This window comes from Ovis canadensis, chromosome 26 (assembly GCF_042477335.2).
Source record: "Ovis canadensis isolate MfBH-ARS-UI-01 breed Bighorn chromosome 26, ARS-UI_OviCan_v2, whole genome shotgun sequence".
Classification (NCBI taxonomy): Eukaryota; Metazoa; Chordata; class Mammalia; order Artiodactyla; family Bovidae; genus Ovis; species Ovis canadensis.
Genome location: NC_091270.1, coordinates 53,200,934 through 53,217,314, shown reverse-complemented (window position 1 = coordinate 53,217,314; position 16,381 = coordinate 53,200,934). Strand labels below are relative to the sequence as shown.

At 45.5% G+C, this 16,381-nt stretch overlaps 1 protein-coding gene and 1 pseudogene across 3 annotated transcripts in view; one reads left to right on the top strand and one right to left on the bottom strand.

The window, feature by feature from the left end:
- The window catches only part of HOOK3 (hook microtubule tethering protein 3), an 84,897-nt gene that overhangs the window by 61,360 nt on the left and 7,156 nt on the right, over positions 1 to 16,381 (bottom strand). For 2 of the 3 annotated variants that reach the window (XM_069572721.1, XM_070289506.1), the window contains exons 2-3: positions 14,681 to 14,766; positions 71 to 143 (exon numbers count right to left, since the gene is read on the bottom strand). In XM_069572721.1, coding sequence (XP_069428822.1) covers positions 71 to 143; positions 14,681 to 14,766 — 159 coding nt within the window. Of the gene's footprint in view, positions 1 to 70; positions 144 to 11,812; positions 12,670 to 14,680; positions 14,767 to 16,381 lie in introns of those variants that run through there. The other variant, XM_069572722.1, reaches the window with a different exon arrangement.
- On the top strand, positions 14,911 to 15,387 carry LOC138430793 (large ribosomal subunit protein eL24-like; annotated as a pseudogene).

Below are 16,381 nucleotides of genomic sequence, written 5' to 3'. Positions count from 1 at the left end.
TTCAGACACATCAGATCAAAAGTCAACAAGTGTCACAGTCACCCAAACAAAAGACATAAAAGTAAAATACCTTTAGCCTCCAGTTATCTCCTACTTCAGTTTTGATTCTGTTTAACCAATTTTCATCAAAATACGCAGGATCTCTGCAAATAAGAAAAAGCTAGCATATTAAGATCATGTAGCTTTCAAGCTAAAACAAAACACACACACAAACACAACTGAAATTCATTTCGCATCATCACTTAATTGCTATGTAAAAATTTATTTGACACATGTAAGTTACAAAATAACTCAATACGAGACTGAATGCAATTACAGTAAGTTTCTCTAAAATCAACCCTTATCAGCTCGTTAAAAACATTTTTTAATCAAAAACAAGCTAAAAGGTGAAAAGTGATAACATAAAGTTAAATATATTTTTAAAATTATACACTAATCTGGAATTAGTAGATACCACACTAATATCTAAAAGCAGTCAAAGTTAATGACGATTGTTTTAAAAAGGTCAATGAAATATATTAGGAAGAAGGTTAAAATAAGCTATTCAGTTAATATTTCAATGCCTTTCATCCCCTACTACTTTGAAGGTCACCAACAACATTACTAAAGTTTTAATGTGCTTAAATAATATAAACAGAGACCTGTTTATGTAATAGTAGGCATCAGACAAAACTGGATACTGTTTCTTTTTGCAGAAGCCCTAAATCTAAGATAACACTTGGATTCGGTGTGGACAAACAAACCGAAACAAGGATATAACCTGAATATACTTATGCTTATTTTTCTCAGGAAAACCTCCAAAACTTCTATAAATACTAGAAAGAAAGAAAAGAAAGAAAAAGTTTTAGCCTGGCATGATATTTACCTTGAAGTTCTTGACACAGATCCTCTAAGAAATTAGATTGTAGGTTGAACACCTCTGCCCTGCTCTAGCAAGTGCTGAGTTGAAAGATCTATTCACAACATAACTGTCTCCATTCGCCCAAAAAATGTAACAGCAACCGGAAAAACATGTTAGGACAAAATCAGCAGTCTCAGCTTAAGCTACCACTCAAACGGATATGCACAATCAGTACTGAATCTCAAGTTACCTTTAAATGAAATAACATGCTCTCTAGAGTTTCAAAATTTTATTATTAAAAAAGAAAGATGTACTTATTTAGGCATATGTATTTATGAGAAAAGTTACAAATAAGTTATCTCTACAGAAATCTACTATGATTATTTTTGAAGCTTGTACCAAAGTTAACATACTCACTTTATTCTCTTTAATTTTTTTAATTGAGATATAATTCACAGACCATACAATTCACCTGTCTGAAGTGGATTTTAGTATATTCCCATTACCACAATCGAATTTTAGAACTTCTCCATCATCCCCCAAAGAAATCCTTTATTCATTTAGCCATCACTCCTGTTTCTCTTTCTGGCCGCTAGGAATCACTAATCTGCTTTTCACCTTCATGAGCTTGCTGTTTTGTACATTTCATGAAGTTATGCACTGTGTGGTTTTTCGTGTCTGCTTTCCTTCATTTAGTACGTTTTTTAAAGTTCATCCATGTTGCAGCATGCGTCATCCCTTCTTTCCTTTTCAAGGCTGAATAATATTCCATTTATGGATGCACTATAATCTATTCATCAGCTGATATACACGCTTCACTTGGGTATGTGCCTAGGAACGGAATTGCTGGGTCCCCTATCAACCCTGTTTAACACGTGAAAGATGACTCAACTGTTTCCCAAAGCAGCTGTACCACTTTACATTCTCAGCAGCAGCACACATCATCCCCACTTCTTCCAGTCTTGCTCTTTGGTGCTATCCCTCTTTCTAGCTACGTCTGTCAGAATGGATGTGAAGTACTGTTTCACTGTGGCTGTGATCTGCATCGTCTTAATAACTAACAATGTGGGGCATCTCTTCACGTGTTTATTGGCCGTCTGTATATCCTCTTTGGACAAGTCTATTCAGAGTCTTTCCAATTTAACAACTGGGTTTTTGTTTTTGAGTTGTTAGTTTTTGGTTTTGCTTTTTTTTTCAGTATTCAGGATAAAAGCCCTTTATCAGACATAAGATGTGTAAATACTTTCTGGCATTCTGTGAGTTATCTTTTTACAACTTCTTGATGGCACAATTTGTGGCACAATTGTTTTTAATCTTGCTGCTGCTGCTAAGTCACTTCAATCATGTCCGACTCTGTGCAACCCCATAGATGGAAGCCCACCAGGCTCCCCCGTCCCTGGGATTCTCTGGGCAAGAACACTGGAGTGGGTTGCCATTTCCTTTTCCAATGCATGAAAGTGAAAAGTGAAAGTGAAGTCACTCAGTGCTGTCCGACTCTTAGCGACCCCATGGACTGCAGCCTACCAGACTCCTTTAGTCTTGATAAAGTTCAATTTCATCTATGCCTGCTTTTTGTATTATATCTAAGAAGCTTTTACCTAATTCAAGGTCAGGAGGACTTATTCCTATGTCTTCATCTATGATTTTCAACAGCTTCAGTTTTAAATGTAGGTGTGTTTTCGGTAGGTTATGACCCATGTGCATAGTGTAAGTAAAGGCTCTAACTTCATTTTTCTGCATGTAGATATTCACACTCAACTATTTTTCTTCCAAGCTTAATGTAGCTTCTTTAGTCAAAACTAATTTGAGCAAAACTGCAAAAAGAAGGAACCTGCGGAAGACACGGAGGTACGCTGCAGTACAGAAAAGCAGTGGGGCCTCCTCGAGAACTAGACTGAGGACAGGAAGGCTGTTAGGAGTCTGGACGGTACTCGCCTGACTTTCCCCTTCGCTTCCACCCATCCATACATTTTCTCTCTGAAGACCAGCTCTTTCTGTGTCTCCACACATGCTCCAAGTCTTCACCATGCCAGTTCAAGGAGTGAGTTTTGATGAGCAGCCCCCAGCCAATCCCAATTCTAAATTCCCAGGAAACTGCAAGCGATGAAGCCAGAGTCTGTTTCCATCCCCAGTCTGACTTTCATGTGACCAGAAGGATGGAGTGGGACACACACTGAGCAGACAACCCCTCAAAAAAAGAGGGGCCTTTGGGCTTAAAACCTCTAGCAACAATAGGGATTATGCAAGAAAAAAGAAAATGTAAGTGAATTCTACTAAAATATTAAAGAATTATCATGAAAATAATTCAGAAAATAAAAAATTCTGTATTTTTAATACTTAAATCATTGAAAAAACCATAGTCTAAAAATCATTATCACTGCCAGCCAAGTAACAGTCTTTCCAAATAAGAAGGACTCATGGGCAGGGCAACTTGTGAGTCTGGTGCTAAGTGGGGGATACTCACCCAAAGCCAAAGGCACACTAGACTTGCTGGTTGAGTTGTGATTCAGGGTCACACAGCTAAAAGAGACTTCCATCTCAACAGGAAACCCCTTAACTTATAAAAAAGATCGCTTTACAATGCTTAAGAAACTATACACTCTGAGGACTCCAAGACTATGAAATACTTCATTTACAATTTAGAGTAACACAAATCGAAGAACTTGGGAAAATCTGAATAAAACTTTTCAAGCCAAGCACTATGACACAGTTTGTTTCTTCCTAAAAGGACCACCGCATCAGAACCCCAAAACGGTGCCTGAGCAGAGAAGGACAGCCCAGGCGGCTGTTACTACCCCGAACAGCACCGGGAGCGTCCGCGTTCACGGTGACTCTGCAGGAAGGTCATCAGCGCCCCCGCGTGGCACTGCGGAACATCAGACGCAGGAGGTGAGTGACCGGCCCCCATTCACGCGGTTAACGTGATGGTACTGCCGTTTTTCTGACAACAGATGAGTAGGCCCGGCCACCGCTGTCCGCCGAGCACCTCTGACACACGGCAGTCCCCAGCGATACCTGTGCACCGAACAACGCTTGGAAAAAGTCGCAGCGCTTTTACTGAATAAGCTTCCAATCTGCCAGTTGGGTGGAACACAACAACAACAGGAGTCCACAGATCTAAACTACGACACAAATGAACAATCCGTGAAACAGAACGGAACCACGGAGGCAGAGAGCAGACTGGGCGGGGCGGGAGGAAGTGGGGGAGGTCGGGGTTGGCGAGGGAAACCGCTGTACAGAGAATGGATAAACAGCGAGGTCCTCCTGCACAGCCCAGGGGACTGTATTCACTATCCTGGGAGAAATCATAATGGAAAAGAGTGTTTTTTAAAAAAGAACGTGTATGTAAAATGAATCACTTGGCTGCACAGCAGTAATTAACACCACCATAAATCAGCTATACTTCAATTAAAAAAAAAAAAAAAAAGGAACCGTGGTCCCCAGCCGGCTTCCACTTAAAGTGGTCCCCCACTACTTCCACTTTGTAGTCATGAACTTTGACTCAACATGCTGCCATCTAGCCACAACTCTGTTTCTCTATGTAGTTGACAATTTCCAGTGTTTTCTTAAAAACCCTAATTAACGTTTTCAGGCTAGGATCAAAGAACATAAAGGCAATCTTCTCCAAAATCGTAACAGATTATAGTTCTGCATAGATATGTAACCAACAAGGGATAATCTTACTGGGAGTGTTCCTCGTGAGTAAGGGACTATCTTTAGCTTCTTACTACCTTCTGACTCTGCTAAGAAAACACAAACCAACCACAAAACATACAAAGCCATTTCCTCGACTTTTCCAGTAACACATCTACTTGGCTGTAGCTTCTTTATCACAGCTTAAGCTAAAGGAAAAGCCCATTAATTTTAATCCTTCGTGTAATTCCACAAATAACACTGCCTTCCTGCAGTCAACTGCCTCCACAGAAACCAAAACATTGAATTTTATTTCTACCGCTGCAATTATTAAAGTACCATAATATTCTTCCTGAATCCCCCAAATGAAGACGAGGTCTGAAACAAACACTGCAGTTTGATTTCTTAGTAAGGCATTTAAAAAAAACGGGGTACAGTTCCTTTACAGTGTGTCAGTTTCTACTGTACAACAAAGCGAATCAGCTACATTACACAAATATCCTTGATATGGCATTTTTAGCAGCAAACTTTACTATTTTTTAAAACAGATATGTTGATTCTTAGGTCTATTTTCTCATCATCTTTTCATTACATAAAACAATCATTTTGGTCTTCTGCCATTAAATGGATATTGAAGAGTTAGCTATGATATTTATATTTGACATCCTTAATGACAACAAAAATAAAGTGAACTATGCTTTAGCCCCGGCTGTGTCCGAATGAGCAACACAGGCTCAGAAGGGACAGGCTCTATCTAAAGTAAGGCAGGCGAAAAAAAAAAATAAATTAAAAAAAAAATAAATAAATAAAGTAAGGCAGGCGATCCGGTCCCACAGGCCCAAAGAGCCCATCCACCACTGTCCACAGCTTGGCCGTCATTTCACCTCCTTCCTTTTCCCTCGTTCTTGGTCTCTGAAATATAAAACCTGGTGGCACTGAGCGGCACCTCTTACAGCTTCTGATCTGGCTCTTTCACCCAACATGTGGCTGCGGCAGAGCAAGAAACAGGTTTGGTCTCTGGCTCTGATTCCTGGGCTGAACTCCTAAAACCCTGTGAGTTTCCTGAGTGATGCAGTGTCTCTCACAATTCATCGTGAGCTGTTTCCAGCCATACTAATGCTAAGGGGGTGACTCACTGTGGGACCCCTAGACAGCTTTAAGACCATGGCTGGCCCCAGAGGAACGTACAGCCCCACGCCCAACCTCCAGGAAGGGATGGAGATAAGTTCAAACTCCCCTGAGGCTAATGACTTCACTTACGGCTCTGTAGTGAAACCCCCAAATAAACTCTATACGACAGGGTTCAGGAGCCTCAGGGTGGGTGAGCACAGCCCTGTGCAGGGAGGGCAGTGGGCCGGGGGCACGGAGCTCTGCCCTGCCCTCAACCCCACGCTCCCCTGGGCATCTCTTTCATTTGGTTTCTGAGTTGGATCTTTTACAATAAAACTGTTATCGTAAAGCACAGGGCTTCTCTGAGTTCTGCGTCATTCTCACAAATATCAAACACGAGGGGGTTCATACAAACTCCAGCATTTGCAGTTGGCTGGGCAGGAGTATGGTGCCCCAGGACCCTGCCCACATCCACCTGGCATCTGCAGTGGGGGCGGTCCCGTGGGACTGGGCCTTAAGGCTAAGTCTGCCCTAACTGTCAGAATCAAAGGACTTCAGTCTCAACTTGTGGGGCCTCAGTCTCCTTGGGATGTTGGCGTCAGGGAAACTTGATGGAAAATGACATAAGAGGGGGGAACTCTTCTTGGAGATAAACGATAAAAGAAGATAAAAGTTGCTTTCTTTTCATTTCAAAGTCAACGTTTGTAATTCCAGATTCATTCATTCAGCTAACGTTTACAGAACTCCTACTGCATAGCTGGACAAGTGGGTCTGGAAGGTGAGGCCAGCAGCAACTTAAACGGCTGGTCAGGGGGCGGAGGGGGGTACATGGGGAGATGGACGGCTATCGGGGGGCCTGGCGGCTGGTGAGGAGGAGCGGCATTGGGAGGTCTGGCTGATAAACACTGGAGGCAGTGGCCCGGCCGTGCAAAAGCCCTGGGGTGGGACACACGTGAGGATGAGCCTGGAGCCGGTGCGGGAGAGAACACAGGGAAGTGAGGTCAGGACGGTGCCAAGTGTGCAGGCCACGTGGGCTCTGACGTGTCACTGTGGGCCCGCGGTGTTCACCCCGAGTGACCTGGGGCGCCAGGGCCGGCCTGAAGCTGGACACCTGACCAAGAGACCCTCCGGCTGCTGCACGCACGTCAGCCTGCAGGCAGGCAACTGCAGACACCCTGACGCTAGCCTGGAAATTAACACGATCAGGGCGGCTAGACCAATAAATCCAGTAGCGGTAAACCGAGTAATTTTCATCATAAACCGTTTTTAGTCCTAAAAATTCCACAATACACCTCTGATAAGTGAGGCACTTACCTGCACCTCACCCACCACGGTTCTGATGCTACACCTCACATAACAAAGAAACGGTCCCAGAATACCATCTGATATTCAGTCTACACTCAGATCTCCTCCATTACATCCTTGAGGTGTATTTGTTCAAACAAAACCCAAGAGTCATGCACTGCACTTGCTTTTTTGTTTCTGAAGCTGTGGTAAGAACACTTAACATGAGCTCTGCCCTCTCAAGAGACATTCAAGGTCGGGGTTCAGTCCTGTTGGCCACAGGTGCAGCGCAGCACGGCAGACCTAGGGCTTGTGCGTCGCGTGGAATGGAAACTCTATACGTGCAGAATAGCAACTCCGCGTTTCCCCAAATCCCATCCCTGGCAGCCACCACTCCACGAGTCTGACCACCTCAGACACCTCCCGGACGTCAAGGGTGGAGTCTGGCCTCCTGGTAGCCGGTCGGCTACCGCCTGGCACGACATCCTTGGGGGTGTCCACGCTGCTGGCCACAGTAGGTCTTCCAAGAAGAGCCATCGGACGTGTTCGGTCAGTGTCTGTCCGGGCTCTCTGATCTAGAACCGTTCCCCCCTTTCTTACGGAACAGTCCACTTTCTGGATTTGTCTGGCCCTTTCCTTGTGACTTAGTTTCACCTCTTCCTCTGTAGCTCTCTGGAAGTCAGATCTAAAGGCTAGATATAGCGACAGTTTAAAAATGTAGCCATCAGTATCTGCTATGGGTTGGATGTGGGATTTGGAGAAATCGGAGAGGGAGGTTTTAAGGTCTGAGCAGCTCAAGGCCAGCAATGCCAACCACTGAAACGAGAGGACGTCTGACTGAGTGGGTCTGGGTAGAAGGCAGGGCTTAGCTTTAGATGTGATGACTCTGAGATGTCTTTCAGATCTGACCGGAGATGCTGAGCCTAAACCAAGTCCGGTTGCCAGAGGAGAGATTCACGCTGGAGATAAAACCTGAGCATCATCAGGATAGGGATGATATTCCAGGCTGTGAGACGAATCACCAAGAGGTGAAGCAAACCAAAGAGAAGGGAAGAGGGGTGAGGCCTGAGTCTAAGGCTCTGCACCCCAAGGAGGGAGCACAGGAGAGGGAGACGGGCCCAGGAAATGCAGACCACCCAGCGAGACAGGAGAGCAATCCGGCTGGCCACAGCACCCTGGAGGCCAAATGCGAGTGAGTGTCACAAGGAAGAAGCAGTAAGCAGATGAGCATCTGTCCCTGGAGCGCTCTCATCGGTCCCAGCGAGGACTGAGAGATCCTTGGAGCGTTCCTGCTGGTCCAGGCGAGGACAGAGAATGGCATCAGCAGCACGCACATAACTGATGTCCCGAACAAGAGCGGCTCCAAAGTGATGGTGGGGACACTCTGCCGTAAGTGGATGTGAGAGAGGTTGGTGGGGGCGGGGGGGTGGTCCGGGACAGACGCTCCACCGGGAGGACAACCGGCATGCTAGCGGACAGGAGCAGGGTCCTGCGAAGTCTGTTTAAAGACAAAGAAGCCTGTTGATGGATGTGACCCCGCAGAGCAGGGGAGAGGTGGTGGGAGCCAGCACAGGGCCCACAGGGGTGGGCGAGACGGTGGGACTGCAGGCCCCAGCCCAGCCCGCAGGCGGCCATGGGCAGCGAGGCGGCCACACGCATGCTGGTGGCGGCGGTGTGGGCGGGGATGGAGTCGGGGATGCCAGGGAGATTTTCCTGTGTCTCAACTTTCTCAGAAGTATGGTGGCCCCTACCTTGGAAGGTGATCAGGAGAGGTGGGGATGCAGTGCTGGGGGTCTGCAGACAGGACAGCGGGAGGCAGCCCCCTAGAAGGAGACGGCAGGGCTGGGGCAGCACTGATACCGGGTGACCAAGGGCTCGTGCCGGGGAACGCAGAATGACGCATCCCAGCATGTCGGTGTTTTTACCAGCCGGGCTCACCTGCATCACAGACCTAAACATAAGCACTGAAACTATAAAACTTCTAGAGGAAAACACAGGAGAAAATCTTAGTGACCGTGGGTCTAGCAAAGGCTTCTTAATACAGTGTAAAAAACAAAACAAAACAGGTGAACTAAAAAAACATTATTATTAAATAATAATTATTTAATAATAAAAAGTTCAAAAACATTTGCTCTGCAAAGACACTATTAAAAAAGTTAAAAGGGAAGCCTCAGGCTGGGAGAAAATTTTTTTTTTTTTTTTTTTTGGAGAAAATATTTTAAAACCTATATCTGAGAGAGAACATGTATTTAAAATAAAGAACTATAAATTCAATAAGACAGATAATTCAATTAAAAAAATAGGCAAAAGGGGCTTCCCTGCTGGTTCAGTGGTAAAGAACCCACTTGCAATAATGCAGGAGACACGGGTTTGATCCCTGGGCCAGGAAGACCCCACATGCCGCGAAGCAACTAAGCCTGTGCACCACAACTAGTGAGTCTGCGCTCTAGAGCCCGGGAGACGTGACTCCTGAGCCCACGGGCCGCAGCGACTGAAGCCGGCAGGCCCCAGAGCCCATGCCCCGCAACAAGGGAGGCCACCGCAACAAGGGAGGCCACCGCGGAGAGAAGCTCCCGCACCGCGAGGAAGAGCACCTCCTGCGCTCCCCAACGAGAGAAAAGCCTGCGCAGCCACAAAGACCCAGCACAGCCGATAAATGAATAAAAGTATCAAAAAAAAGAAAAGGCAGACAGGAGAGGGGACAGAGAAAAGGGAACCCTTTCACACTGCTGGTGGGAATGCAAACTGGAGCGGCCCCTATGGCGAGGAGTATGGAGGTTCCTTAAAAAACTAAAAAAACGCAGCTACCGTATGATCCTGCAATCCCATTCCTGGGTACGTATCTGGGGAAAAAAAAAACTGTAACTGGAAAAGATACACGCAGCCCAATGTTCACAGCAGCACAATTTATAATAACCAAGACATGGAAGCAACCTGCATGTCCATCAACAGAGGAAAGGGTCAAGAAGATGGGGTGCATATAGACAATGCGATATTACTCAGCCACGAAAAGGGAGGAAACACCATCACGTGCAGCAACATGGATACAACCAGAGACTAATTATCATACTAAGTGAAGGAAGGCAAAGAGAAAGACAAATACTGCATGCTATCACTAACAGGTGGAATCTAAAACATGGCACAAATGAACCTGTCCGTGAAACGGAAATGGACGCAGAGACGCAAAACAAACCTATGTTTACCAAAGGGGAAAGAGGGTAGACGACAGATAAATTAGGAGTTTGGGGCTGCTGCTGCTGCTAAGTCGCTTCAGTCGTGTCCCACTCTGTGCGACCCCATAGACGGCAGCCCACCAGGCTCCCCCAGCCCTGGGATTCTCCGGGCAAGAACACTGGAGTGGGTTGCCATTTCCTTCTGCAATGCATGAAAGTGAAAAGTGAAAGTGAACTCGCTCAGTCACGTCTGACTCTTAGCGACCCCATGGACTGCAGCCTTCCAGGCTCCTCCATCCATGGGATTTTCCAGGCAAGAGTACTGGAGTGGGGTGCCATTGCCTTCTCCGAGGAGTTTGGGGTTAGCAGATATAAATTACCATATGTAAAATAAAGTCCTACTGTGTAGCACAGGGACCTATATATAATAAACTGTAATAAACTCTGATAGAAAAGAATATTTTAAGTATGTGTATAACTGAATCACCCTACTGTACCCGAAAAGCTAACACAGCTTTGTGAATCAATTATATTCAGTTTTAAAAAATTTAAAAAAGACTACCACAAACTGTTCACCAAAGGAGATACAGACATGTGTATACACACACACACACACACACACACACACACGACGCCCAACGTCACTAGTCATCATATCGAGAGAAATACAAATAAACCCTACAGTGATGCACCCCTAGACAGCCACTAGAATGGCTATAATGAAAAATACCGGCTTCAGCAAGTGTTGCTGAGGCCGCAGGGCAACCGGAAGACTCACACACTGCTTGTGGAAATGTGAATGGCGCACTTACTTCGGAAACAGACTGGCAGCTTCTTGAACATTAAACATACAACCAGTCATTTCACCATTGCATGGAATTTTGCCCAAGAGAAACCAAAGTGTATGTGCATACAAAGATGGGGACACCAGTGCTCCCAGCATCTGTGATCGACTGTGATGCTAACAGAGCCTCACTCTACCTGTAACAGCCCGGAGTGGAGGGACGGACTACAGCGTGCCTGTGACACTCCAGTGACACGGGCAGCAACACGGATGAATCTCAGATTGCGCTGCAGGAAAAGCAGCCACCACCTCTCCCTCTTAAAGCAAAACATACTATCAGCCTATTTACATAACTCTCTATAAAATGCAAATTAATTGACAAGAAGCAAATCTGTGGTTGCCCTGGGGATGTGGAAGGGTGGAGGGGGGTGCTGGAAGGAGGGGCTCAGAAAAATCTTTTGAAGTGATTGATATGCTCATTATCTTGACAGTTTCCTGGGCATCTCCATCAGTTTAAAAAAAAAAAAAACCATCAAATTCTACTCTACCAATGTGTGATTCAAAGCACGTCACTTTGATTTCAACAAAGCTATTTAGAAAATGAGGGGTAAGCCCTCAAAAGAAATGAACAGATGAGCCAGGAAGAGACAAGGAGGAATCTTAAATGCGCATTATTAAGTGAAAGAAACCAGTCTACATCCCGTGTGACCAGAAAAGGCCAAACAGTGGAGACAATAAGATCCGTGACTGGGGGGTGGGGGGTGACTAGGCAGAGCTCTGGGATTTTCAGGGCAGATGCTATTCTCTGCGCTGTAATGAAACTCAAGAGTGTATGACATGGAGTGAACGCTGCCGTAAACTCGGGGCTGGGTGATGACGCTGCTTCCACGCAGGCTCAGCAATGGTAACAAATGTCCCACGCGGTGGGGACTCTGACAGCCGGGGAGGGTCTGTGTGGGGTACGGCACGGAGCAGATGGGAACTCACCAGACTGTTGGCTCAGCTTTTAAAAATTTCTCTTATTGTAGTAAAATATACGTATGATTTATCATCCAGACCATTAAGTACGTTCACACCGTTGTCCGACCATCACCACCATCCACCTCCAGAACTTTCTCATTGTCTCGTACTGAAACTTTCTTCCACTCAGTTTTGCTGTGAAACTAAAACTGCTCCAAAAAACAAAGTCTACTGATTAAAAACAAAAAAACAGGGAGAGGTGAACCTACGTGGGCAAACAGCGAGAGAGGAGGCAGCAACAAGATGCTGGAAGCAGAAAAGCCGATGAGCAGAAAATGACTTACAAGAGGAGAGAGGAAAATAAGTTGTACTAACAATAAGGATACTCTGAATATATTTGATAAAATCTCTACTAAAACAACAGATCCAGGTTTTACCGCTCAGCTCAGACAAATGAAGAGACCTGCCCTTTCTCTGGGCACCCACATTTCACGGGCATTCCTGGGGTCGTCCTGGTCCCTCTGCTGGTAGATGTTCTGACCAACAGCTGAACATCGAAGGTCTTCACGGTTCATGTACACGTGTTCTTCTTACTCCATATTCTTCCCTGAGTGATGTAATTAATCCATACTCACGGCTTCCATTGAGAGACACCCAAATGCACATCTCCCTCTTGGACTCTTCTGAATGTGAGCTCTGCTGAGTTGCCTGCCTGCTAACTTCGAAACTTTCACAACTTTCTCTGCAGCGCTTGTTATATTAGCAAGTTTGTTTCCACAGTTATTTAAAAATCGGTTTCTCTGTAGGTTATAAACTCTCTGAACACAATTACCCTGCGGTCTGTGCTTTGCCCTTGTATCACCAGCGCTGGACACAGAGTAGCTGTTCAGGAAGTATCAAACTGACAGAGGAGGAAGCTTCTGCGAAGCTGTATGACGCAATTATTTAAAACAGATAATACAGAACAACATGGATGAGTCACGCAGACATTATGTTGAAATAATCAGGCACAAAACAGTATCAACTGTAAGATTCCACTTGTAAGAAGGATGCTGTGGAACTCAGAATCATGGCTATCTTGGAGACAAGAGGTTATTGATTACGGAAGGGCACGCGGGGGAACCATCTGGGAGCCTGAAATGTTATACAGTTCTACCTGGGAGGTGGTCACACCGATGTGTGCACACATCCATGCATACCCATACAATACATACAAACACACACAAAAAAGTCACCTTTTTTTTGGTATGCTTTTTGCTCTGTGTTATACCACAACAAAGTGAAAAAAGGGATTCAGTTTGAGAAAAAAAAGTGAAATCTTGATGAGAAACACATCTACAAGACTACAGTAAATTAGAACCACCACTTGGCAGAACAGCGTGTATGTCAGGATCTTGGTTTGGTAAAAGAATACGTACAAACAGGCTTTCTCCTGGTTTCTACAATTGAGAGGAATCCTACCCAAAGTAACTTAAACAAAGAACTCCTTTACTGACACCAACTTGGAAAGCTCACGTAACTATGCCCACTTGGCCACAAATAATTCTTAACAAGAATGTGAGTGAAACCCTCATTATTAGGGCACCACTTAAAGGTGACCAAGGCAATCACAAGCCCCACTCCTCTCAGCGCTAGAACCAGGGCTGGTCAGGTTTTAGGCAAGCCTCCTGGAGTTCCACCAAAAAGCCTACATGCCTGTGTATCAGGAGGGATGTGCCACGTGAGTGCAGAAGAAAGATAGCAAGCTATAGTTCTTAGGCACGGACCCCTAACGTGAAAGGCAGGCAGATTCCCTGAAAGGCGGGCGTCTGAGTTGCTTCTCAGACAAGCAGCTCTACACAGCTCCCTGCAAGGCGAGCATGAGCAAGACGCCTTCAGGGATGACACTGGTGCTCAACCCAGCTGCAGGAAACCTCAGCAAGTCACCGGCAAATCTGTCTCAGGCTTCAGTAGACAACCGTGTCCCCCAGATCACGCCACACTTAATGACATCGTGAATTCACAGGTAACCCTTTATTTGAAAACTCCTAGGTCAAAAGTTCCAGACAACCTAACAATATCAATTTTATAACTATTATGCTTTCAAAGTGCTTAGAAGGAAAGAACTGGGATTATTTTACATCATATATCTCAAACGAGTATCTCACTCCTTCCATTAGTCAGTAAACAGAGCACCCATGATACAGATGGAACCAGAGATGCTGACATTTGACTATTTTAGATCCACAAAGAAGGGCATTTTCAGATGGCTTACTCCAAAACCAGGTACTGTCCTAGGTGCCAGGATACGGCAACAAACAAAAGAAACCTCCCACCTCCAAGGGGAGCTTATGTGTGTGTGTGTGTGTGTCTCTACAGATGTGTGTCTGCGTGTGTGTGTCTCCGCAGACGTGTGTCTGCGAAAGCAGCAGATAACAAATAAACAAGCAAAATACATGGCATATGAGACGGTGCTACCTAACTCTAGAAGCAACCAGAAGGTTAACAGGGACACAGAACATGGGGCATGCCTTTCCTTTATTCTATAAAGGAAACATATTTATAAAATATAAAAATATAAGCCTTGCTGATGAGACATCTGGGCAGAGTCCTACAGAAAGAGGAAGCCTCTTAAGAGCGTTCTAGAATGGCAAAATTGGGATGCTTACATGAAAATGTCTGCCACACTTGCTGAAAACACACGAAGAATTCCAAACCTGCTAGAGTATTGTAACATTGCAGCCTTAACTGCCCTGCAGCTGAAATAAGCATGGACCACCAAAACCACGTGCTGCTCAGTTCCCAGGCTACAGGCAACTCGTGTGTCATGCGAACACTTTATTTTTTGGCCATGTTTTCAATCTAATAAATATCCATGTACATAACACAGAAAAAGATAAAGCAATTTATTCTTACATCTTTTGAAGAACCTGGGCCATCACAACCCCATTCGTTAAATCTTCCACGGTCTGGCATGGCGCGTCCACGTTAAACGTCTGGATCTGGAGAAAAGGGGGAAAAAAAAGAGAGAGAGAAAAGAAAGATTTCACGGTTAACCATACAGCAGAATTCTCAGGATTCTTTACCTCATCTTGGAGTTGAATACATTTTTAAAAAGCGGAACAGATCTTTCCTTCTCTCTGGCATTAGCCGCCCTGAAGGTGGAGCTGGGCCATTTCAGCGGGTTCAAGATCTACCCAGGGCATGGGGGTGGGGGGGTGGTGTGCTATGCCTGGACTGATGGGAAGGTTTTCCAGTTTCTTGATGCGAAATGTGAGCTGGCATTCCTCTCCAAGAGGAGTCCTCGTCAGATCAACTGGACTGTCCTCTTCAGAAGCAAGCACAGAAAGGGACAGTCAGAAGAAATTCAAAAGAAAAGAACCTGCCGTGCACTCAAATTCCAGAGGGCTGAAACGGGCGCATCTCTTGCTGATGTGATGGCCAAGAGGAAATCAGAACCTGAACTTCGGAAGGCTCAATGAGAAGAAACCGGCAGGGCCGCCAAGGAAGCAAAAAAGGCTCAGCAAGCATCTAAAAGGGCAGCGATGGCTGCTGCAAAGGCTCCCACGAAGGCAGCCTCTCAGCAGAAGGCTGGGAAGCCTATGAAGGCTTCTGCTCCCTGAGCTAGTGGAAAACACTAAGCTGGCAGATTGGAGTTTTAAATAAAGATCTGACTATTAAAAAAAAAAAAGCAGAACAGTAAGAAATGTTTTCCCTTCTGGGGAATTTCCTGCAGGCTGCACTGCCAGTTTTTCCTTTTGGTAAAAGGAGCTGTGGCGGATGCTGGCCAGCTTCCCCGCATTCAACATCCTCCCTAAGAAAGTCAGGGCACCTGCACTCACTCTGCCAGTGACTGGCTCACAGGCGCTCAGGCAAAGACAATCTGGACCAAACGGACGCAGAGAGAGGCTTACGTGGGCTTCCAGGGAAGGAACGCCAACCTCCCCTGGTGTGAATAAGGATGCTGGCGGCTTCAATGGCCATGAGCAGGCATCTTGTGACTGCTAGGATGAGGCCAATGCAGTAAATGGCAAAGAAGAGGAACAGAAGAATGAGGTCCTGCAGGCCAAAACTGAGCAACCGAACTAAACCTCAGAGTCTCCTGTGATGCGAGATCCATCTCTTCTTTACATCTGGCCAAGCTGAGATTTCTTTTACTCAGAACCAAAGTATTGTGGGAGACTTCCTGGTGGTCCAGGGGTTAAGACTCTGCACGTCCACGGCTAGGGGCACGGGTTTGATCCCTGATTGGGGAACCAGGATCCTGCATGCTGCAAGGGGCTCAGCCAGAAAAAAGAAAGAACCAAATCAGCTTTATACATATGTAGAAATCACAGCTACAGCTGAGTTATATCCTCAATTCACTTTGATTTGAAACATATCATGAATTACCACTAACATGATGTAGCTGAGAATCAGTAGCCACATTTGTTATTTCTGAGCAAGATACCACACTGAGCCAACAATGACTCTACTCAGTAGTGCAACCAGGACTTGGAAAGAAATAATCTCTGAGAACAGATAAACGCTGTGCTCTGCAGTTTATAGGTTAGTAAAATGGAAGAGTTCGGGCATCAGAGGATAGAACAGGGAAGAGGGTAAACGGTGGAAGACACG